Source organism: Calonectris borealis, chromosome 12 (assembly GCF_964195595.1).
Source record: "Calonectris borealis chromosome 12, bCalBor7.hap1.2, whole genome shotgun sequence".
Lineage (NCBI taxonomy): Eukaryota > Metazoa > Chordata > Aves > Procellariiformes > Procellariidae > Calonectris > Calonectris borealis.
The window spans coordinates 1,854,038-1,878,077 of NC_134323.1; the positions used below are offsets into that span (position 1 = coordinate 1,854,038).

General features: G+C 54.2%; 1 protein-coding gene across 1 annotated transcript in view; it reads left to right on the top strand.

The window, feature by feature from the left end:
* Positions 1–24,040, top strand: part of HYDIN (HYDIN axonemal central pair apparatus protein) — a 160,160-nt gene that overhangs the window by 117,104 nt on the left and 19,016 nt on the right. The window contains exons 32-62 of the mRNA XM_075160949.1: positions 771–898; positions 1,015–1,206; positions 1,603–1,752; positions 2,864–3,103; positions 3,473–3,641; positions 4,184–4,372; positions 5,182–5,352; positions 5,959–6,132; positions 7,436–7,635; positions 8,092–8,244; positions 8,545–8,728; positions 9,001–9,142; positions 10,304–10,469; positions 11,222–11,881; positions 12,375–12,587; positions 13,028–13,230; positions 13,411–13,593; positions 13,819–13,938; positions 15,271–15,430; positions 15,529–15,701; positions 16,166–16,364; positions 17,302–17,401; positions 17,951–18,050; positions 18,535–18,703; positions 18,975–19,213; positions 19,537–19,651; positions 20,277–20,481; positions 20,850–21,085; positions 21,670–21,821; positions 22,806–22,998; positions 23,874–23,982. Of these exons, the coding sequence (XP_075017050.1) occupies positions 771–898; positions 1,015–1,206; positions 1,603–1,752; positions 2,864–3,103; positions 3,473–3,641; positions 4,184–4,372; positions 5,182–5,352; positions 5,959–6,132; positions 7,436–7,635; positions 8,092–8,244; positions 8,545–8,728; positions 9,001–9,142; positions 10,304–10,469; positions 11,222–11,881; positions 12,375–12,587; positions 13,028–13,230; positions 13,411–13,593; positions 13,819–13,938; positions 15,271–15,430; positions 15,529–15,701; positions 16,166–16,364; positions 17,302–17,401; positions 17,951–18,050; positions 18,535–18,703; positions 18,975–19,213; positions 19,537–19,651; positions 20,277–20,481; positions 20,850–21,085; positions 21,670–21,821; positions 22,806–22,998; positions 23,874–23,982 (5,787 nt within the window). The remainder of the gene's footprint in view (positions 1–770; positions 899–1,014; positions 1,207–1,602; positions 1,753–2,863; positions 3,104–3,472; positions 3,642–4,183; positions 4,373–5,181; positions 5,353–5,958; positions 6,133–7,435; positions 7,636–8,091; positions 8,245–8,544; positions 8,729–9,000; positions 9,143–10,303; positions 10,470–11,221; positions 11,882–12,374; positions 12,588–13,027; positions 13,231–13,410; positions 13,594–13,818; positions 13,939–15,270; positions 15,431–15,528; positions 15,702–16,165; positions 16,365–17,301; positions 17,402–17,950; positions 18,051–18,534; positions 18,704–18,974; positions 19,214–19,536; positions 19,652–20,276; positions 20,482–20,849; positions 21,086–21,669; positions 21,822–22,805; positions 22,999–23,873; positions 23,983–24,040) is intronic.

Consider the following 24,040-nt stretch of genomic DNA (forward strand, 5'->3'; position numbering starts at 1 on the left):
TTTTGAGTGCTTGTTTGTACAGCTTTTTCCTCCTTAGTACCCCCTGCTCAGAGCTTTAGAGCCTGCGCTCTCCTGGCCAGCAGTGCCCAGAGACCTGGCCTGCCTGTGGCTGCCCTGACACTTCATCGCAGGGGTAGATGGGCTGGGCGCCTTGGTCACCTCTCAGCACCTTCTGCTCTTGGCTACCACGAGCGATATCGGAGTTTCTGTGTGCACCCTGTGGGCTTGTGTTGCAAACAGATGGACTCTTCGTGGTTTGGAAGCGCTTTGTTTAGCGTTCATAATGTCCTAGCACTTCTGTTCAGCCTTTATTGAGAAAACAGCCTGTGAGGTCCTCTGCTGTGTCGAAATAGGCTTCCAAAACAGGCCTTGAGGTAAGGCTGCCGTGCCATCAAACAGTGACTTGCTGTGCCTGAGGAGTGGTCAGGTGTCTCCTCTAAGATGTTTTCAAGGGAATACCACAGCATGGGGGAATCATAGTTGGAAATTCTCCTTTGGAGAGGTCTGTGCATCCTTCCCTGGGATACCTGATGAAGGAATTGCCGGAGCTCCTCAACTGATATGTTTCCTTTTTACCATGTCGGTCTTGGATTCTGGCTGTGAAAACCCTTTCTCCTTGTGTGGTGACGAGGGAGGCAGAGTGGCAGGCTTCTCCGGAGATGCAAAGAGGTCCTTCACAGAGCTGCCAGCCAGGGCACCCGTATGGCCTTAACGTGCTTGTGTCACTTTTCCCTTGAGTGTCTCAGCTGCTTTATTTTCATCTGTTCAAGGTTTCAGCGTGGAGCTGGACCGCGTGAAGCACCTGCCCTACTGTGAGACAGAGACGTTCGAAGTGCGCTTTGACCCACAAAGTGCCAACCTGCCGCTGGGAGAGGTGGACGTGCTCCTGCCCATCAAGGTACCGCATGGTCCCTCACCTCCCTGTGCCCGCACCACCTTTCGGGGCAGGCGGCAGGTCGGGGACAGCAGCAGATGTCAGTTGGGCTCTCAGCTGGATGTTCTGTCCTTCACTAGGTAGCAGGAGGCCCCACGTTTCACGTCCGCCTCCGTGCCGAGGTGACTGTGCCGTCCCTCTGCCTCTCCAGGGACAGACTGGAGTTCTCCGCTGTCCAGTGTGGGCAGTGCCAGGAAGAAACTGTCCAGCTCCACAATCAGCTCCAGGTCCCCTGTAAATGGTTCATCACCAGGAATGAGCCTGTTAAGAAGGTAAAGCACAGACAACGTGTAAGACGTCACTTCTCCGTTGGGTTTTCTTTGCCTCTCTTGCCTTTTCCGCCCCTATGGCTGCCTGAACACTCGGGCTACGGCTCGTGTGAGGAAGCTTTTGAGGGCACAGAGCAAGGCTGGTTCACCTAAGCCTGTTCACGAGCTGATGCTTCACTTCTCTGCCATCTTCACCCATTCCTCCTCCTCCGAGGACAGTGCCTCCCCATCTGCCTGCCCTGCCTATATGTCTTCCCTCCAGTTCTAGGCCAGTGGTGGCCATGGCTGGTTTGGATGTGGGTGCTCTCAGCACCGTGACAGGATCTCAGAGCACTGCAGGAACCGAGGGTCTGTCCTCACAGACCATGGAGACCTCACACGACTGGTTTCTGTGCTCAGGTGGACAAACATTTGCCAGCAAGGATGCGTCGGAAGCTGCTCCAGGAGTTGAAGGCCAAGCCCTGTGTCTTCCAGGCGCTGCCCTCGGCTGGAGCCCTCGCTCCAGGACAGCGATGCAACGTGCGAGTCAGGTTTTCCCCCACGGAAGAGGTGAGACCGGCGGGTGTCACCCCCAGGAGGTCTGGCAGGGCAGTGTGGTAATGACAGCCCAGCGCAGGGAGCAGGAGATGAGGTCTACCTCCACATGGAGCTTTCTGCAAGCCCCGTACCCACTGTGCCTCAGTTTCCCCTGCGGCACACTCTTCTGAGAGGCGCTTTGAAATCCCGGTGGGGAGCTTGCACAGAGAGCATCAGGGCACCGCGGTGTGGCTCCCTCTCGGCGCGAGGGGGGAAATCTGCCTGTTTCCCCTCGTCTTCCCCCCTGCCTGGGCTTATTTGCAGGCTGCAACGCCCTGGTGCGGAGCAGCTGGCGCGCTGGCAGGGGATAACCCTGGAAGGGCCCATCCAGGCTAATCCTGGGTACCAGCAGACAAAACAGCCACCGGACACCTTCCAGGCACGGCAGGACAGTCGCCCACGTGGCACTGCCGGCGGTCCCTGTGGCTCTGGCCCAGCCTGCCTGCGCGTTCCCCGGCAGTTCAGGAGTCAGCGTAAACGACGGAGCATTCCCAAAGGCCGTTTGCGTGTGGCCACCGTGACTCGGAAACTGGCAGTGCGTAACAGGATGGAGACAAGTGCTTCCATGCCTGGGAACAGTCCCAGGGGTGTTTTAATTGCTAGTGGAGATGTAACCATCTTGTGTCTGGCTTTGACCAGAGCCAAGCACTGAGCAGAGAGGAAGACCCTTATTTCTAGCCAGTGAGACCTCACTGCCTCTTCCGTATAGCTGATGTTTGCCTGGTGCAGCAGTGCCAGGACTGTGTCTGGGCAACGTAACCCTGAAGAAGTGGGTGAAGCAGCCCCTGAGTCCTGTGGGAGCCGAGTCCATCCATGAGGACCTTTCTTAAGAGCATTGCGCTCCCTCATGACTAGGTGAAAACATCTGATAGTCCATTTTAGATCCATCACACCTCACACCAGGGTTCATCCCGGTTACTCAGAGCCAGCATGCAGGTGCTGTAGCCCCTGCTATAAGTTAATATCTCTTTTCCATTCACCTTAGGGGTACTGATAACATCCCTGACCTTGGGGCAAGGGTTGAATTTGAGGCCCTGTCACCTGGGACTTCATGGAGGAGCTTTCTGCGCTTCTCTCTTTTCAGAAGTCCTACAGAAACGAGCTGAAGATTAACATTTGCCAGAGCAGCCAGCACCTCCAGCTGCAGGTCTCGGGGCATGGACTGGAGCCACAGCTGGAGTTCAGCCCCCCAGTGCTCGAGCTGGGACCGTTGCTGCCGTACAGCAGTGGGACAGAGGGGACAGTGGTGGTGAAGAACCCGTGCGAGTTCCCCATCGAGTTTTACTCGCTGGAGTTCGACCAGCAGTACCTTGCTGAGGAGCAGGTGAGAGGGAAGGTCTGGTCCCCACGTGCATGTTCCCGTAGCTTCACCGTGCTCCAGCGTTCCCCGGCTTGTGCAGATGGAGGCAGTCCCCAGGGCAAAGCCTGGTGGCATTTCAGGGTTAGCCAGCTCTGCTGGCAGGCTGTGGAGAGGCTTGGATACTCCCTGTTTTAGGGACATGGTTTAGTAGGCATGGTGGTGTTGAGTTGATGGTTGGACTCGATGATCTTAGAGGTCTTTTCCAACCTTTATGATTCTATGTTGTTGGGAGGAAGGAGTGAGGGAGAAGATAGGTTAGCTGGGGAGTCTGTTCGTGTGATGGAGGTCAAGAAAACACATCCTGTGTGTGGCTTCTCTTCCCTACGTGCACAGATCCTGCGGATGCTGAAGGACTACGATTGCCACAACACCTTATTGCTGCCGCCGCGCGCCCCGGGTGAGAAGCTTCCCCCGGAGGTGCTGGAGTACTATCAGGACCAGAAGAGGCTGCAGGAGGAGCAGGCGAATTCCAAGACTGGGGAACCAGCAGGCCAGGACAATGGTGAGGGTTTGGCACTGGCTGTCCTGAGTGTGGACACAGCAGGGAGTCCAGCCCACCTACCCTGAGCTCTCCGTGACCTCGTTCTCCATGGAAAGCCCATGCTTTTAGCAGCCGCCCGTTCCCCAGCTTGGTGGAGGAATCCCAGGGTGAAGGTCCGTGGCTTGTAACACGTGTCCTCTACCAGCCCTGCATGCAGCCAAAGCAAGCTCATATCTGCCTCCCCGTGGACATGGGGAAATAATCAGGGTATCCCCTTGTGTTCCTCAACCACGAAGAGTAGGACTGGATGAGTTCTTCAGCCAGTAGAACCAGGTCTGATATCACTAGGTATTTTATATTTGCTCCTTCCCAGCAACAAAAGCACAAGCTCAAAATTCCCCCGAGGGCAGAGACAGCCTGGACGGGCTTCTCAGTGCCTTGGGAGTTTCCCTCGGGAAATTTTCCGTCTTTTGCATGCGGCTGTGCAAAGCGGCGAACAGCAAAGAGCAGATTGCCTGGCCATGTTCACCTTCTTCTTCCCTCCCCGTGTCCTTCCTCCTCAGCAAACTTTGAAGATGTCCGGTCTCTGTCAGGTCAAGGAGGAAAGCAGTCTGCTGGGATCGTTCGCACCATCTCATCCCATAGCTCAGTTGTTCCCTCCTCCGTTTTTGATGAAAGCCAGTCCAAGGTGGACTCTAAATCTGAATGTGGAGCAGAAGAGGAGGAAGGTGCTGAGAAAAGACGCGGGACAGGTAATAACGCTGAGCTCTTCTATTTTATGTCTGTTGTGGCAAAAGGGCCTCAGTGGAGGGCTTCAGTGGCACCTCCATCACTTCACTGCAGCCTGGGGCCATCTTCGCTCCTGTAGACCCTGAATCCACTCTTGCATATGAAGTCTGTAGGATCCTGAGAAGAGTCTGGGGCAGGGACAAGCGAGAGGTCAGGGAGGTTTTCCCCAGCTTTGCCAAATGAGCACCTTTGCTCCCAGGACGGTGGTGTTCCCTTTCCGAGGCAGGGCAGCGCGCTCTCTGTCCTATGTGACATTGCAAGCCAAGATGGCTTTTGGTGACCTAAGGGCAAAGGCGGGAGCTCTTTGTAAATGCTGTGACGGTGAATTCAGAGCCCAGCCAGATCTCCTGGTGTGATATTCCTAAAGCATCCAGCTTTTGGATAATCCCCAAATGGAGCCTTTCCCTTGGGACTGTGTAAAATGCCCAGTTCTGCGTGTCCCCGACTCACTCAGCAGGACCCAGGACCAAACTCCCGTGAGGTTGACATGTTGACGGTTCATGGAAGGAGACTTGGCCCAGTCCTTTTAGGTATTGCCGGGTGCTCGTTCTTCCCTCTTTCTGCCACCCCATTCGCTATGACCCTGAACAGGAACCTTTACCAGCATCCAGGGCAGACCCTGATCTGCACAAGCCTAAAGGAAGGGCCTGGGGAGACCCTGGGCATGACGTTGGTTTCAGCAGAGCCTTCTCTCCCAGGATCTGAGGGGGTGGGGAGGCTGATCAGGATCGCAGGTAGGATGGAGGCTGACTTTTATACCGGTTCTGCACAGCAGAGCATCAGCAAAGCACCGCCAGCAGCAAGGAGGCCGCGGGAGAACTGGACGACAGCCCTGTCTACAGGGCCATCGCCCGCCACCTTGGCATCGATATCTCTGCGGAAGGGCACGCAGCCCAAAACCGCAGAGGGATTGTCGTCATCGTCCACGGGGCACCCCTGACAGGTACGTGAGCCGCAGCCCCTGGCTGCAAGGAGGTGGGGAAAGCAGGAGAGACATATCCTGGTGGACCATGGTGCTTGGTTGATCAGTTGAGGCGAAGCGGGGTAAGCCACAGCTCTGCTGGTACACGGAACGGTCCCAGGCCTTCGTCTAGTTGGTGCAAGTGGCGTGGCTCATGTTGTGTCCGTACGGCTAGGCTCTCGTTCCCCCAAACAGAGTGGCCGTGCCTCGTGGGACCACAAGTGTCCACTTGTGGGAGCAGTCCCTAGCCCACACTGACCCCCAAACTGTGTCCAGACGTTGCCTGAGACAGCGCTGACCAGCAGAGGCTGGCCAACGGTCTGAATGGTGGTGGGACAGGGCTCGAAACCCTGGCCCAGGGTTGAGGTCACCACAAGGGATGAAGTCCTCAGCTGAACATGAGGTGGAGATGATCCACCTGGCTCTAGAGGCCACTTCCAACCATGCTCAAACTGCTGCCCTCGTGGTTTCCCCTTTGCTTTCTGACTGCCCTTGAAACTTTGAAATCCCGCTCGGGGGATTTCCGCAGCCTGTCCTTGAAAATGCCTCACGGGCAGGTGTCACCAAGCAGTCTTCCTCTCTCTCAAGGCAAGACGTCGGCAGCGGTCGCCCTGTCCAAATACTACGGCGCTGCCTGCTTGTCCATCGACGCCGTGGTGACAGAAGCCATCTCGGACAGGAGCAGCTCGGCAGGACTCCGCGCCCGGGAGCTGTGCGTCAGGGCTGCCATCGAGCAGAGCCACAAAGAGACGGACAATGCCGGTAAGGAGAAGCGCTGAACCCAGAGCAGCGCTTCAGAAACCCACCGTGACCATCCGCTTCTGCTTGCTCCAGAGAAGAAATTTGACAGCCCTTGGGTCTCTTAGGGAACATGGGTGCGGCGTGTAGAAATGCAAAGCTGTTTCGTAAAGCATCTCTCGTTATTAAAAAAAAAAAAATCTCTATTTTAAGGGCTCAGGCAGGGGCACTTTTACTGCCCCGGGGCTTCTGGGCGTGCGTTCCTTTTCCTCGGAGCGGTGAAGCACGCCTGTATCTTTCTCAGAGCTTTTCTGTTTCCTCCAAGCTGAATCCAGCTTGCTCCTCATGGCCATCAGGCAGAACCGCTGCCCACTTTAACATGGAAAAAGCCCTCTGAAGTGGCTCCTTAAGCACTAGACGACTTTGAGTGTGGCTTCACAAACGTGAGAGGAAGGGAAGAATAACCCCTCGGGGGAGTTTCAGATGAGAGAGACGCTGCAGATGGGCTCTCTTCTCCAGAGGTTTTCCTATACACACTGTCAGGTCACGCAGCTCGTGCCCGTTGTGCTGTTCTCCACGTGAGACCGGAGACTTTTAGGAAACTTTTATTGGGCAAGTGGTGCCCCGAGCTCCTCAGGGTGAGGCCAGACCCTGGCTCTGGTGGGGGAAGTTGAGTCCCCATCCCTGGAAGTATTTAAAAGAGGCGTAGATGAGGCGCTGAGGGACATGGCGTAGTGGGCATGGTGGTGTTGGGTTGACGGTTGGACTCAATGATCTTAGGCGTCTTTTCCAACCTTAATGATTCTATGATTCTAAGTTTTGCGTCGCTCAGCTATGAACCTGGTTGGGTTGGGAGCTGGTGGAGGGCAGAGGGGCCTGGGTCCCGGGTGGGGTTATCCCACGCGGAGGATTTAGCTCCAGTGGAGATGGGTGATGCAGCTGAGGCAGGGCTGCATGTTACAGTCTCCGTGTGAGAGTGCGAGACGGGTGCAAGGCACGGAAACGATGGTCCTGGAGGACAAATCCTTGGCTTGATCCATAGGAGAGCTACTGCGCAAACAGTGCCACCTGCGTCCACGTTTGTTAGGAGGGACACAGGGCCAGGCATTAAAAACTCCCTGGCTTTAAAATCCAGTATCAGATGGTGTGCTTTATCAGGCTAATACGAGAAGCAGGGAAGGAGCCGCTTCTGGAGAGCGGTGCTGCTAGTGCCGGCAGGCTGGGGACAAGGGCTGTGTCCCTGCCGGGGCGCAGGGCTGTGCCCCTTGGAGTGGGCTCCCCGCAGCGCCCGTCGCCAGCCCCGCTGAGCCGTCTGTCCCCTCCGCAGGTCAAACCACGGATGTCTCCCTCAGCCTGCAGTTCAGCGCCGAGGCCAAGCACAGCCCAGACGTGAGCCAGTCCAGCTCTGGGGACAAAGCCAGCCTGCAGTCCCTCAGTTCCCGAGGCCGGGCGAGCGCCGCAGCGGGCAAGAGGAAGACGGATGGCCACGCATCCCAATCCCAGAAACAGCATCCGATGGGCTCCCAGGTGAAGCATGATCCGCACCGGTTAATGCCTGGGACCTTTCTGTTGCCTTTGAGAAGTGAAGGGGCTGCTTACAGGGGAGGCTCCGTGTCACCCAGAGCCTGGTGCGGGGGGATGTAGTGCAGGGAGCCAGCTGGGCATGGCTCGGGGTGGGAACGAAACCCTGTGCTCTGGCAGAAAAACTCTACTGGGTCTTAACCGTTTGTTGGCAAAGTGCAGTCCTGGCTAACGTGGCCGCAGGCAGCGGGCAAAGCTGCGGGATGCTGCGCCAGGGGGCTTGCAAGCTTGGGTCTCTGCTGGCCAAGGGATGTGCCCTCCAGGGTCGTCCCGGGGAGCTGCTGGCCTGCAGTTTTGTTCTAGTCTCCCGCTAGTGAGAAACCCCAGCTCCAAGCCCAGCAGTTGGAATCGTTCGGGGCTTTCCAAAGTGTTTTGTTTTTCTTGTGGTGCTCAATGTTGCAGGGCTCATCCAATTCTCATCTCAACTCTCCGCTTCCCTGCGTTCCTGCGCAGCGCTGGCTGAGCATCAGTAGCAGCACAGCGGGAGAGCTGGGCTTTATGAGCTGCGTGCTGCCCGAGGACTTGCTGGTGGCCATCCTCTCTGAAAGGCTGCAGGTACGCGTGGTGGGGGCAAATGATACCTTCCTGCTATGGAGAGACAGGCAGCGAGGTACAGTTCGGAGGGGAGGAGTTCTGTACCTGCTGTTGGAGGAGTCCTGGGCTGCGTGCAGGGATCCTTGGGTGAAGCTGCAGATGCCATAAGTTGGCAGGGTGCAGGGAAAGATCAGAGCTTGTCTGAGTTGCTGCGCTTGGAACGAGGGTGGCCGGTGTCCTTGACATCGGGGTTTACTGACCAGCTGAGAGCCCGATGCCTGCGATAGCCGACTTTCTCTTCCTTTTCAACTTCATTCGCAGTTGAGTGACTGCTACCGGGGAGTGGTGTTCGATGGCCTGGAGACCCTCTTTGCACGCAACACAGCGTCTGCTCTCCTCTGCCTGCTCAAAGCTGTCAGAAATCGGCCTTATATCTATTTTGTGAACCTGTTCCAGGATTATGCTTCTTTCAAAGCCAGGGAGACAGCCGCGAAAGAGCAGGAAGGTAAGATTCTTCTTGTCCATACCTTTCAAATCTTCTCTCTCAATCCCTCAGCCTTATCCGTGTGTATCTGAGCCAGGCAAGGCACGGGAACTCGCTGACTGCTGAGGGTTTAGGGGATTGTCTGAATTTTGGAGCCGGGATATGGGCTCCCCAGTATCTCCTGGCAGGATGACAAGCTGGGTCGGGGCAGAGCTGTGAGTCCTCGCAGCTCACCCAGAACAGCAAGCTCTGCTTGCAGTCGCTAATGGTTTCTCCTCTGGTCTATGCTGAAGGACGGGAGCAGGAAGAAGCTGCCAGGAGAGAGAAAGCACGTCTCTGGGAGATGGATGAGGAAGAGTATGATGCCCTCACTGAGGAGCAGAAAGCTCAGTTTAATAACAGTATACGACAAGTCCAGCGTGAGAGGAAGAAGAGGTCTGTAAGCCTTCCATGGTAACTCCCCAGGACAGTGTCCCTGAAGGGTTTCCCTGCTCCAGAGACCTTGGTTGAGCTCCGAGGGGTTACAGAGCAAAGGCCAAAAGTGTCTGTTACAAGCGGCACAAGGATGGCCAGTTCCACCTCCCTGGTTCCCAAGGGAGGAAGGACCTTCCTCTGGTGAGCTGCAGGGAGCTGGGCTCTGTGCTTGCCTTGCCACTGCGCTTCTAAGTGTCTCCAAGTTAATTATTTTCATTCTCATTTTCTTCATCTCCCTTCTTCACCAAACCAGAGGGGTTGTGGTGTGGATTGGTGCGAGGCGCAGCTTGGTTTAGATACCAGTCCTGCTGTAGGTGAGGTGCTTGCAATGCTGGTCTCCCGGGGTTTTCCCTACGGAGTGACCCCAGCCATAAGAGCGGGTGTTCAGGAGGATGCACAGGATAAGTATAAGCCTGTATTAAGCCCTGCCTGAAACTGGGAGCGGGGGGAGAACCTGCTTAAAGCGAGTGTGGGCTTCAGCACTTCTTTCAGCCCAGGCTGAAGTTTGTTCCCCTGGGAGGAGATCACTAGGGCTGCTTCAAACCATGATTTCCAGGACAACAGCCCAAGTTTCCCGTGGTTCACGACTGGGTTCCAGCAGGAAGCCTGGTTGTTCAGAGCCTGTTTTGCAGGAGGGGAGTTACTGCAGCCTTTGCTTTCTGATTGATATGATTATTCTCACTAAGGAGCAGGCTATGCCCAGGGAGAAGAAGGGCTGGATAAGCCAAGTACGTATTGGTGCAGGGATAAGCAGGTGTTAGTGATTAGCGAGCTGGTTTACACTGGGAAATCGAGAGGACTTCAGGCATCAGTGCAGAGAGATGGTGGATCAGTCTTCGGCAGTGTGCTGGAGGTGGCCAGGTGGACCTTACTGGACGAGCAGCACAACTTAGACCTTATGACAGCAAAGCCTAGGTTTGGCTGGCCCTGGAGGTCCCTTCCCACCTTTCCTCAGTTTGGACGTTCCCAGCCTTCGCAGGTTGAGGGAAGTCCATGGAGATGGTCTAATGGTTCTACCTGGCCTCAGGGTCAATAAATGAAGTGCAGGACCAGCTGGGATTGCAGCAAGCCCAGATTTCTGGTGGTGACTCTCAGGGATGTTTTCTTTTTGGTTTGCTGAAGGGAGATGGAGCAGCTGGCTCAAGAGCTTGAGGAAAAGCACCAGCAGGAGCTAGAACGCTTGAAGGAGGAAGAAGAACTGAAGAAGAAATCTAAGCGGGGGAAGAGAGAGCTTGGAAAAGACAAAGATAATGCTTCAGGGAAGAAAAGTCAGCCTGGAGTCAGGCAGGTGGGTGGTTGTGTTTATAGAGATGAGTAAAAGCCCTGGGGACCTTCCCGCTGAGTTGTACCATTCCCCGAGAAGCCAGCGGCCACACGCGGTGCTGGGGGTGAGTGCCTGGCCGTGAGTAACACGTGGGGCTGTGCTGCGAAACAACGGCTGGTGTTGGATCCTGCTGCTGCTTCACCAGGAGTGTTTCCCCATGGGTTTGTAGGAGAGCTGCTCTTCTAGGATCATGCCTTTGAGTCATGGCTTCATGAAGCTTCCATTCACTGTGAAGCCCTAGATAGTTTTAGTCCAGCGTTTCTCCCCACTCTACCTGTGACTTAGACCTCTGAGCCATGATCCGTCTGGGCTGTGGTGTCTTTTCCATGTCTGGCAGGAGATACCACCAGGCCTTAGGTATTCATTAGCAACCAGACTTCCCAAAGAGTCAGCCAGCCACAGGGATGCTCAGCCCACCAGAAACGAGCCCAGAGGACTGCACAGGAGTAAGGAGCTGTCTTAAGTTCCCTGTTTGGTTTGGGAAGCTGTTCTGTTTCTCAGCTGGTTTGCAGGACTCCTCATCACTCTGGCACCGGGGAGTTTGGTTTCAGTTGAGCTGAACCCGGTACCAGCTGCGTTCTCAGTTGGGGTTTGTGGAACACCTAGCACAGGTCTCAGACGAGGCTCGGGGTGCTATTGCAAAGATCATCTCTGTCCGACAGCGTTTGAGTCGCTGCTTTGAAATGCTCACTGCTTTTTCCTGCTCCTTCTGCCAGAACATGAACACATCCGCCAGCAACACCAACGCATCCACCAGCAACCGGTCGGATGTCACCGAGGGGGTAGACAAGAAGGGATCTGTAAAGGAGCACCCAGACTCTGTGGCAGGTGACAAGGAAGATAAGAAAAAGCAGAGCAAGGTTCCCATGACAGATGCCTGCCCGGCGGTGGTTGTGCAACCCCCAGACCCAGAAAAGGGGGAAACCAAAAACGAGGCCCAGAGCGACAGCGAGAAGAACTTGGCCCTGAGGTTTAAGATCTACGAGGCATCGCAGAAGGATGTCACGCATATTTTGTCATCCTGGGACAGGGTTCAGGGTATCCTGCTGTCCCCTCTGAACCAAGAGGAGGTGCGGCACCAAGCAGAAGACCAGCGCCAGCATTTATCCAGCCGCAGGAGCCGGAAGGACAGGGAGAAGGAGCGTCAGGAGAGGCTGGAGAAGGAGCGCGTGGAGAAAGAGCGCTTAGAGAAGGAGCGGCTGGAAAAACTGAAGGCTCTTGAGGACTCCAAGTTATCTCGGCTGGAAGGGGAAGGTGCAGAAGGGTCAGCCAGAGGCCAGGATGTCGGGGTGCCCTGCTTGGACATCCAGGTGCTGAGCTCAGAAGATGTGACTAAGAAGATCCTGGAGAGCGGCAAGCTGCCAGCGGCAGCGCAGGTAAAGCCCTGCGAGGCTCAGATGCTGAGCCTGCCGTGGGCTGGGCCCTGGTGCATTGTGTCCCGCCAGGTGACAACGGCACAGAGCCTTGTCCAGGCCACTGATGATGTTCCACAACGGCTCTGCAGCAGCCACGTGGCTGGGGAGGTTCTCGGCATCCCTCAGATAGGTGGAAAGAGGGAGTGCTCTCTGTTGAAGGCTCCTGTCTGTTCAGAGAGTTTCCCAGTCTGGAAATCATTAAAAATGGTCCTAGGGCAGGGCAGCTCAGGGTCATTGTTTCCTTCAGCTGAGTCACTCAGGGGAGAGGTTTCTCCCTAGGTCCCACTTGTGGATCCTGGCACTGTTCTGGAGCCTGCCCACCCCACTGGGCATAAAAAAAGCACTGTACTCCATATAAATAAAAAAAATGTTGCCAAAAGCTCAGTGCCTTTAAGGAAGGAGTGTGAGGATGAAGGTGACGGGAATATAAACAGGGTTTTCTCTTATGCTTTAGATCCTGGATGGCCTGGGACTGGGTCCCTCGGGGCCTCCCATTCCCCCTACCGCTTTTTACTCCGTGATCCGCTACCCAGAGGAGCGGATGGCGCCTGCAGCAGGAGAAGCCCTCAAGCACTTCATCTTTGTTATGCCAGAAGGTGCCAGTGCGGAAGATGAAAAGAAGGATACCAAAAGTCTCGTGGATGTCCCCGTCATCCCCACGGTGAAGGTGCCAGGGCAGGGGCCAGGCTGGATGGGGGTATGGTGCAGGGGGAGGATGGAAAAGGATCACTGTGGAAGGGCAGTGAAGACATGACGGGATCCTGTGTCTGCAGGCATCTCTTTTGTCTGTCCAAAAGAGACAGCTCTGCTTGAGACATAGGGTGGTTCTGTAAGACAAGAGAAAAAAAACCCTCTAAAGCCCTCAAATTCCCTTGAAGAGAGGGTCCTGGGCGAGGAGAGGGTCCTGGGCGAGGAGAAGTGTTGTAGGCAAAACAAAGTCCAATATGGAAGACCAAGTCCCTGGGCAGTATGGAACCAGGAGATGCTGATTACTTATTTATTCTCTCCCCTGTTTGGTAACAGACTCGCAGCTTTCTTCCCAGGATGGGGATGTCTCAGGGCAGGGCTCACCTCTCTCTCCCTTTTCTCTCTCCCCTTGGTGCGAAGACCTCGGAGCAGCAGGTCACCCCAACCAGGGGCCGGTCGAGGAAGGAGAAAGCCGCGGGCAGCCGGGAGGCTGTGAGGGAGAAGCAGAGCTCCGGCCGGGGCAGGAGAGGTCTCCAGGTGCCTGGCACGGCAGCACCCACACGTCCCCCCAAGGTGGACCAAAGTGATGCGGACACGGTCCCATCCCCAGGGAGACCCGTCAGGTGAGCTGTGAGGGAGGAGGTGATCCCTCTGCTTCACGGCCATCTCGCCAAACAAGGTCCATCATCCCCAGCTCCGCAGGGACCCTCTGCCGGCACCTCCATGGGATGGCGAGTCCATGACTCTCCTCCTTGTCTCATTTGCTCGTTAGCAATGTCTGAAGCCTCCTCTTTAATTGCCAGGCTGAGCAGCTGCCGGTGGATAGTGCCTGCCCGTGGCGAGGTGGTACTGAAGGTCCATTTCAGCTCCGCGGTGCTGGGCCAGTTTGATCAGACGCTGCATTTTGAGGTCCTGGGGACAAACCGTCAGTACCAGCTGCACTGCAGGGGCACCTGCCTGTATCCCACCATCAGCCAGGACCCGCGGTAAGGCTGGCCTGTGGGACCCTCCCACATTGCCTCCCCCTAAACTGCGAGCCAGCGCTGTCCCTTGTACCCCTGCGACCTTCTGGCTTGGGCCGCTTCTTTTCCCATGCTTGGAGCTGGGAACCAGTACTGGTACCTCAGCCACCACTGAGGGTTATGGCTTCCTGACCAGGTTTTCTACTAAGAGCGTCTCACAGCTCCTCATTCCCTGTTTTCTCTCCCCAGGCTGGTGTTTCCTCACCGGAGGAAGAGCAAGGCAGATGATGACATCATCTTCAAGCAGTATGTCATGAACACAGGTGTATTCCACTTTGGACCGCTGCTGTGTGGGAAGTCAAGAGACTGGTACGTGCTCCCCGCCCCGAGCGAGCATCCTGATGCACGGCTGGCTCGGAGTGAGATGTTGGGATGGGACCTCCAGGGCCTTGGGCTTTCATGGACAGGCTTGGAGACGTGCTGTCCCGGTAGCACAATTCAGGGCAGGCCCAGGCAGAGACCTGGGAGATACACGGGGCTGAAGGGCCACGGATGTGAGAATTTGAGCAGGTAACAGGCACGTGAGTCTTGGAGGAGCTGAGGAGAGAAAGGGATGATCTTCCTACCCGCTGGGTGCCTTGGTGGCCAGAGCCACATGCTGCTTCCAGCCTGAAGGTGACTTGGGGCAACCTGTGTCCCCCCTCCACGTCTCAGCTTCACCACCTCTGAAATGAAGTTTATGGTGCTTTGTTAAAGTGCTTTGAGCTCTGCGGGCAGACTCAACCAGCAATTATTCTGCTGATGGTTTTGTAAGCCATTCGTTAATCTGTAATATTAGTAAGACTTTATGATTTGACCTGCCGGTGTGTGTGTTGGGGGGGAACCTGCAGAGGAATACGAATGGGATTTGCGTTTTCCTGATGCTCGCTGCTGGATAAAGTCTGCCTGAAAAAGTTGTCACTGTAGCTCCTGGCATATTTCTATTTTTAACATTGCTTTTTTTTTTTCTTTTAATATTAGAAATTAAGTTCTTGTCTTTATGGGAGCTCTGGGGAGTTAGTGGTATTTGGACAACCCAAGGAAATTAAATCAAAACAGTTTAAAAAACAAAAGAGGATCTTTAGCCAGCTGATGAATGGTCTCAGGTTTCTGTTTGCTTTTCTAACCCTTTAACTCCAAATTCTGTTCCACACCCGAGAGAAGGGACATTTGTTAAATTTAGCATTCCTCTTGGGAATTAATCCTCTCTATTTCCTTCCCTGAGACTCGGAGCTAACCCATGGCAATCTCATGACTTTTTTGAAAGAGAGAAGCTAAACTATTTTTAAAACCTCTTTTCAAAAGCATTTCTTTATACCCTGCAGGGAAGGAAACCCAACAAAGAAGGGGGAAGAATCCCCGTGCCTGGCATACTTTTATTTTTCCAGGCACCTTTGAATTTGTATTTTGTAAAATGCTCTTTATTTAAGTGGCCTGTACATCGTCGCGCTTCTGGGATGGAGGCGCGGGGAATAGGGGCAAACATCAAAGTAACGCGAGGATGAACGCACAAACCATGCAACGTGCCCCTGAAAGTGATCCTTTTTCTTAGCCTGCTTGTTAAACTGTGGTCTTCCAGCCCAGCCTCCCGCTGCCAGGGCACAGGGCTAAAGACAACGCTCCCGGGGTCTCCTCTGCAGCCTTTTCCCCTTCTGTGGACAGGTACAAGGCGCTGCACTATCCCAGCAACTGCGAGAAGATAACCATCCTCAACGTCACCCCCTTGGAAGCAGAGGTGCGCTTCTTCTTTGAGCGCGATCTCAAAGCGGACACGTTCCTTTTAGACCCTCCCAGCATGAGGCTGAAACCTAAGGAGAAGCAGGTAGGAGACGGGCAGGCACCGGTAGAAGTGGGGGGGGGCCGTTCCTCCTGCTCACTGAATGCTCTTCTGTATTTCTTTTTGGGGGGGGACGGCGCTAGGAGCTGAGCATTTGGGCGTACCCCACTTCAGCTGGCCTCGTGGAAGACAACCTGGTCTGCTGCATTCAGGAGAACCCAGAGCCGGTGGTCTTCCGCCTGTGCTGCCAGGGGGTGCAGGTGGAGCTGGGGGTCAGCCCCAAGCAGGTGCATTTCGACAAGCTGCTCCTGCACAGGTCAGTCACCCCACCGCCGCTCTGCCGGGGACGAGAGCTGGCAGCCGGTTCCCCTTCAGCTTCTCTTGCTGGCTGACTACTCAGATCGGAGGCTGGGCTAGCATCCCTCTTTCTCCCAGCAATTCCCAGCCTCTTGATCACCTTTGCTTGCTGGCTTCGGTATCCTAGAACGGCCGTGAGCTCCATAGCCCCCCAGCAATGCTGTGCGAGGGGCATCTCGATGCGTTTGTGTCTTGTCTGCTGGTTCAGAGAGCAGTCCAGTTGCTCCTCCTTACCTCCCCGCTGTTGGATACTCTTCTACCACCAAGCTCCCCCCAGGACCTCACCTCTCAGGCTTGTGACATAGAGAAAACATTTACCTCTGGTTTCATACGTATGGATCGGGCTGCTCCAAGTTGCATGCAGTTGCAAGGCTAGCGTGACAGTCGAGCAACTGGTGCTGAGTGTCTTTCGTGTCTCTACAGGAGGGACAGCAAGACCCTGGTCCTGCGAAACAGCACCCTACTGCCCGTGGCTTGGCGGCTCAGTGGGCTGGAAAACCTCGGCGAGGACTTCTCCGTCTCGCAAGATGAGGGCATCGTTGGTCCCCGCACAGAGTTTGGCCTGCGTCTGTATTTCAAGGCGACCAAGACTCTCAGCATTAAGAAGATGATCCGACTAGAGGTGAGGGGGACTGAGCCCTCGCCGGCAGAGAGGGCAGAGCGGTCAGCCCTGTGCTCTCAGGATGGAGACTGTGCTTGAAGGGTACCCGCAAAGAGGGCAAAGGGATCCTTCATGAGATTCCTTTCTACCCGCATTGCCGGGGGGCCGTGCCCTTAGCAGCAAGGGACTCTCTCTGAAGGGTAACGTTCTGGAAACCAGGTGACTACTAGGGTGCTCTTGTAGCTGAGCCTCACGGGCGAGTGTGTTGTGGAGTCAGGAAGAGATGTACCTGAGGGACACAAGGGTGCTACGACCCCAGTTTCTGCTGCCTCAAACTGGGTTCACCAGAACACGAGGTGCATCCCTGAGCATCCGCGTCTCCCCAGATAACCTGCCGCTGCGGGGCTGACGCCTGGGTTGTGAGGCCGCGTCCCGAGCCCATACTACAACCACCCGCTGCTCTGCATGGTGGAACGCTGCTGTTTGGTTGTCCAGACTCCGGCGTGCTCCCTGCACCCGTCCTGCAGTCTGTCCGGGGCTCTTAACGTAGAGCAACAAACTCTCGCCCTGGGATTTTGTTCCCCATGGTTTAGGGGCTGCATTTCAGTGAGGATGCTGGGTGATTTAAGAGGAGAGGGTTGATTGTCAATGCCACCTGCTCTGGGACAGCTCACGCTTCTTGTCGTTGTTTTTACACGACTGTGCCTTCCAGGGTGTTTTTGCAGCAGCGTTCCCTGCTGTAGGAGTGAAGAGTTGGGCTGATAGGGTTTCTTACTGCAGCAGAATCCCGCCGGATCAGCCCATGAGGTGAAGGGGTTAGGAAAGCTTGGGAGTCACAAATGCTTTCAAGCAGGGGAGGCCACGGTGGAAGCAGCTGGCAGAGACAAGGTCTTGTACGTTGTCTACCAAAAGAATTTAGGAGAATGGCCTGAACAGTGTTTGTTTCTTGCCGCCTCAGGTTTCAGATGCAGAAAACATCCTGGGGATTGTTCAGATTGAAAATATCCAAATCCTTGCGGAGGCCTACGATGTTGCTCTGAGCATCAGCATTTCTAAAGGTCAGTGGGCGCCCCCAAAACAACGTAGTCTGGGTGCATTGTGTTGCCTTGGCAGATGGGCAACCAAGGCGGATGGGATGGGATGGGATGGGAGAGCATGCAAGCTAATAATTAGGATAATTAAAGCACGTATCCTGCAAGCTGTGTGGAGCACTGTCAGGGCACAGCCAGCCTTGAGCCTCTCACCTCTGAACTTTGAAGTGTGCAACTTCACGTGCAGTTTGATCTGGGGACTTTGAAACAACAGTGATGTGAACAACAGAGTTGGCAGCTCCTGAAGGCTCAGTGTGGCACGTAGAGTTGTTGGACGTGTGCTTGGAAGCAAGGAGATGGAAACGGAGCTTTTAGCTGCAAAACTCCGCAGATACTCTCCGAGTAAGAAGAGAAAGGGCAGCAAAGTAGCCAGAGAGAACTTCCAAGAAGGGGAACCTGCTGAGAAGGATTTTGTGCCACCTGAGAACTCCAAATATGTATCTTATCACTTGGCGTAGTCTACAGCAGCTCACAAATATTCACCATTTCTTACCTTGCTCTGTGGGTTTTCTGCAGGTACAGATGGCAGCGTGGATTTTGGAGTCCTTAAGGTCCTGGATGATGCGAAACAAGTGCTGACCCTGAAGAACAAAGGGAAGTACGAGATTGCGTACAGGTGGGTTCAGCTGCCTGGTCTGTGAATGCCTGTGCCACCGTCTGCCCAGGCCTGCATTCTCCTTCTGTCCAAGGCTAGAACTCGTTCCCATGCTGGCTGCCTCACAGATCGGGTAAATTCAAAACCTGGGCTCTCTGATCTCAAATATTTTAACAGGGAATCCAGCCACACACCAGCAGTTCTTCACAGCTCAGCAGGAACCAGAAGGAGAGATCCTGAGATTTAAGCCTCTCACTGCTGAGATTCATTTTCTTCCTTTGAGGGTCAGCTCATTTCTCTTTATGAGACTCTTTAAAGGAGAGAATGAAAAAAATCTGTGTCGAAGTAAGCTTACAGCACTCCTGATTGTCTGCACTGTGTCAAGATTCCCCAAGGGGAGCTGGGCTCTTTCCCTTTTATTATTTGATGCTCCTATGCAAAGTCCTGGCTGATGGCACCAGTACTTTTAACTGCAGAGTTTTTCGTTCCTTCCCTTTCTCCCCAGTTTCGAGCTGGAAACCACAGATACCAACATACCCGACTTGGCGTCCCACTTCAGTATCCAGCCGCAGAAGGGCGTGCTGACTGTCTCCGAGCGCCCCGTGCAGGTCCAGCTGCTCTTCCACCCCAAGATGGAAATGAATATTGAGGACAAACCCATCCTGCGCTGCCAGGTGAGCTGCCTGGGCCAGGCGGTGGTAGCACAGCATGTCTTGGGAGTGTAAGAAGGACATGTGTCTTCTGGAAGGAAGGCTTTAGCTGGGGAATCCTCTCTCGTACGTATACAATAAAGTCTTTCAGAAGCAATTTGTGATGCTTCCTAAGCAGAGCTGAAAATCTGGCTCTGAAGGAGGAGTTTAAACAGGCAGGGGGACTTGGGGTGGCATCAGGGGACAGATAGAGGCTGGCCTCTGCTGTATTTACCAACCCTTCCTCTGGTTGCAGGTGATTGAGCCCAGCATCCGTGAAGGAGGCGAGACCATTGCCATCATCCCCGTGAGGGTGTCAGCGAAAGCTGTGTTCAGCAAGTACAGCATTTACCCCACCTCGCTCATCAACTTCGGTGCCATGATGAACGGCACCAGGAAAACCTGCACCTTCACGCTGGAGAACAAAGGCATCCTTGACTTTAAGTTCCTCATCTACAGAGTGGAGCAGGATGCACCCGTATTGTCAAGGAAAAGGTGAGAGAAGACCTGCACCACCCTTCCTGCCTGAGGAGGCACCACGGCATGGCTGGTGCGTGACAGGCCACCAGGACGCCTGGGTTCTTGTCCACCTGCGTCGCTGGCCTGTGAGCAGGGAGCAGGAAAATGCCTCAGTATCCCCATGTGTAGGACAAAGCTGGTGATGTAGCTGATCTATCCAAAAGCTACAGCCGTAGGTGGTGCAGGCAGCCCTCCGGGAGCAGGAGGACTTTCCTCCATGGGGAGGAAGGCCAGCTTTGGCCTCGGAGAAAGGCAGGGGGGGCTCAGCGTGATGGATGTTTTCTGCTTTCTCCTCTCAGTGCACATCAAATGAAATCCGCCCGCTCCCACGAGAGTGAAAACTTAAACAAAATGACTCCCTCAGTCAAGCAAAGCAAGCACTCGCTGCAGAAGGACGCAAACCCCTTCATGCAGGTGGGTGGCTCCTGCTCCCCAACGCACGCCACGGCAGCTGGAGTGGGAGGACGCTGCTGTGCCCAGGCTGGGGGCTCATCACCACGGGATGGGACATGGTCTCTGTGTGCCAGGCAGTGGCGCTGGAGGTCCATCACCTCCCGGCCACAAGCAGAGGCAGGAGCTGCTCAGTCCCACTGACAGTCCTGTGCTCTGGCTCAGACCTGAAGTTGTGGGGTCAAGAGAGGCGAGCAGGTCCTGTGCTTGGTGGCTGCCAGCCAAAATAGTTCTATGAATACCACAGAACAGAAAGTTTGAACTCCCGGTCCGTTGATATGAGATGACCTTGCTTTTTCTTCTTCTCGGCCCCTTCTCTCCTCTCTCATCGTTTCTCACAGTTGTTTCTGCTCTCCTGTTTTACTCCTGGAGGTTGAAGGATCCCAGCTACCACCTTACCCCTTACACCCAAACTCCTTTCTCTATGCCGCTCGGGACAAGCCTACACCTCCTCTCAGCTTCTTCATGTCCTCCTGGGGCTGCCTTTGGGCCATGGAGTCATCCCTTCCTGCCCTGGCTCTGGGGGTTTGGGCCCAGCTGGAGGTCAAGGACATCAAGACATCAGTCTCTCCTGGGACTCTTTCTGCAGGCTCGCCTCACTCTAGGCATGTTCACGGTGTACCCTGGCTTTGGCTCCGTCCCTCCTGGGGGCCAGCAGGTGATCATGGTGGATTGCTACGCAGAGCCACTGGGGACATGCAAGGAGTACCTGTCCATCGATATCAGCGACAGAGACCCCAAGGACAATCCCCTTGGCATCCTCTATACCCTGTTTGCTGAGTCCTGCCTCCCAGGTACACCCCGTCCACAGGTTCCCATGGCCAGACCTGCTGCTGATCAGCACCCAGACTTACTGCTGGGACAGAGAGAGACCCTGACCCTAAAGTCCCATCTTAAAATCCTCAGAGGTTCCAGTCCTTTTCAAGTCCACCAGTGGGGAGAGGCTGGGAGGGGGTGCATGGAGGAACAAAAGGAAAGCAATACCCTTTAAGACTCAGGGTGACGGAGCACCATCCTCACAGCCAACTCCCACACCCTCGTTGGGGTTTGCAGTGGCCTGGGCAGAAAGGGCTTATCGAGCCTTCTGAGAGGCCAGCAGAGTCCAGATGGATTCAGCAGAAAGACTTCTCCATCCTCAGCCCTCCCTCTTGTCTGTTCGCAGCGTTTGTGGTTGACGATATAGAGTCCATCTTTGAGGAGCATCGAATCTGCAGCAACATCAACCTCTGCCAGGTCCTACAGACAGTGCAAGACAAAGGCGTGTTCATCACAGATGAGAACAAGTTCATCTTCACCAATGTTCTGGTTGGGCACCGGGCCACAGCTCGCTTCAAGATCCGTAATGTTGACAAAGTCCCCTGTGACGTGGTCCTCTCCATCAAACCCATCCCTGGTAAGGTAAGGACAAGAGGCCAAGGTGACTGTTGCTCTTGAAAGGCTGTGTGGTAGCCTGCCTTGTTCTCCAGCTTCGTTGCTTCCCCTTGCCTGGACTAGTCCAGCTCAGTGCAGGTCGAACTACAGGGGAGAGCAGCAATGCCAGGGTGACGGTTGGGTTGAATTCAGCCTGTCTCAAGCAAGGTTTTGGCTCACGCCTCTGGGTCCTTGGTGGGAGACCTGAATCCTGGTGAATACCTCTTGGAAGCACAGTCAGAAGGGGGCTTTTACTGGACTGATGTGCCAGGGCTCAAAGCAGACCATTTCCTCAGGCTCCCTGGGCTTTTCCTTCTCTTTAAAGGCCAATTCTAGATCGTTTGCAGGGTTTTCCCTGCAGTCCCTGCCTCCACGTGCGCTGGAGTGGCTGCCTGGCCTTTATGGCAGCTCCCTGTGCAAGGTCAGCACCACCTTGGAGTCACCCCCTGAGATGGAAGGAGCCTGTCCAGGAAGGAAAACGCTGCCTGGGGCTGTTCCCCACGATGCATATATGAATATGCATCATATTGAAGGATGTTTTCTCCTAACACCACTTTGTGGGTTCCCCCAAGCTCAACAGCCGCCTTAGCGACGTTTTCGAGGTAGATCCCGTTCGGATGTGCGTGCCCAGCCGCTCCCACGCCTTTGCTACGGTGACCTTCACTCCACAAACGATGCAGAACTACCAGTGCACTTTTGAGGCTTCCCTTGATGTCCAGGCAAGGTAACTCAGCCTGTGAAATCTTGCAGGGGACCTTTCTGATAGCTGCCTCTCCTCTGGGAGGAGGTAGACCTCTTGTTAACCCTAATGCTTTCAGTAGCCTTAGGTAGAGTGCTTAGCATTAGATAATAGAGGAGGCAATAACTACTAGAGTTAGCAGAGCAGAAAAATAAGGGCCATAGTTTAGCCTATATGAGTGGCTATGAAGACAGTGCCGCATTAGGTAGCCAACTGGAAGTTATTGAATCAGAAAGAAATGGAGATGTGCAACAAGCTGAGCTGGGGCTTTCCAAGGCCAAAGGGTTAGGTGAAGAGGTTTCTGTGCCAGCAAGTCAGCATGCATTATTTCCTCCTTGTTTATGTTAAAATGAGATGATCCTATGTGATTACCTGGGGTATATTAAGATATTTTATGTTAAGGAGCAGTTGGACACCTTTATGAAAGAGGAGCCCAGTTCCTCTGTCCCAGGACCTGTGTTTGTACCAGGGCTCTGACCTGCTTTTCCCCAACCCTTTAGTCACTGATTTGGGACAAGATAAGTCAGCTTTCTGCCCCAATAAACAATTCCTCTTTTAGTGTCCTTGGAAATAATCTTTACTGACAGTGTTATTTATTTACTTCTCCCTTCTCGCTTTTACACCATTTTCATGCTGTGCTTGTGCTTTTTGCATATGTCTCATATGACCGCAGCCAGTGAATTTGCCATGTCTCATCTGTTGCCTTATTATTTACCTGCTGTACTGCATGATTCAATTAAGTGAAATGATTTTTAACTGTTATTCTGGAAAGCTCTGGCTCTTCAGAGCAGGTTCCTCTTGTGAATGGCCCTGCTCTGACTGGGAGGAGAGGGGTGAGGGGGAGCTGTGTCGCGGGGTACGGGAGCACCAGCCAGGGAAAACGCAGTGGGTGGCACTCGCTTCATTGCTTGGCAAGTGGGAAATGGGTTAGTGCCAGCCGTAATGATTTCTCCTCTGCCTCTTCTGCAGCCCTGCAGCAATTAAAGCACAAAGCCTGACCTTCGATATCGGTGGAGATGGGAATCTGCCTCGGGTGACGGTCCTGCACCCAGTCCTTCGCAATAAGAGAGGGAACCCTCTGCTGCTCTTCAAGAAGCTGTTGCTGGGTGATTCAGAAAAACTCCCTCTGGTCCTTCATAACGGTGGCATCGTACCTGTCGAGGTGAGGACCTGGGCTCTGGTCTGGTCTGGGAACCAGTCCTTGTGCCATAGAAGAAAGGTGCCAGAAAACATGGTAGAGATGCACAGATGCACCGCTCGTCTATGCGTGCAATTGAACACCAAATGAAACACTTTCCTTGTGCTCAGAGCCATTCCGTCGCAGGAGAATAACCCCCTCTGACTTTCTGGAAGGTGCTTTGGCAAACCAGTGGGAAGAGTCTCGTTTCCCAGCCAGATTCCTCTAGGAAAGTTCCATCAGCCCTTCACCTTTGTCTCCGTCTCCTTTGCAACCACTGCTGCTGTCTTCGCTAGTCTTGACCCACCCTTGGGTTTTATGCCGGTTATTCTTTCCACTCTGTGCCTCAGTGAACTGCATGGGAATGGGTCTCATAAATTCTTTTTAAGCAAATGTCTGACTTCTACTTTCCAGGAAGATGTTCCTCTTGGAAATGTGATTTTCTGACCAGTCTATCCTTTTCAGTTCAACACAACACAAGAAAGTTGGTGGGGTATTCTTCCCCCTGTCTCTCTTCTCACGCTTTGGTTCTCATCTGGGAATGTGTGATGTCCTAGTTACATTAGGCTGTATCTGATCACATTTTACTACATTTTAATTAAACTCAGTTGTAGTTTAATTACATTCTGCTCATTACTTTTAGTACTTTCTGTCCTTTTTGGTTAATTTTAATTATATCCCAATGCTTCTGAACACTTTTTTTTCTGTCTGAGCACAAAGCTTAAGTGAAATAAGAGCTGCGTTTGAAGCGGGGAAGTGTGCTGGGTTCCCCGTGCTGGACCGGCAGCAGTACGGTGTCGATCCATGTGCCATCCTGTACCCACACCAGCGTGGTCGTGCTCTGTGTTCCCTTTTCTCAGTTGATGATAGACCTGTTGGACGAAGGGGGAGTTTTCTTCTTGAAAGCCAAGCCCACCACACACTGCATCTACCAAGCTGCGGGCATGAAGGAAGACTCTCCTGGGGAAGGTAAGTTCATTAACCATGAAGTGTGGTCATCCACACAGGGAAAATGCGTGCCCTCTCT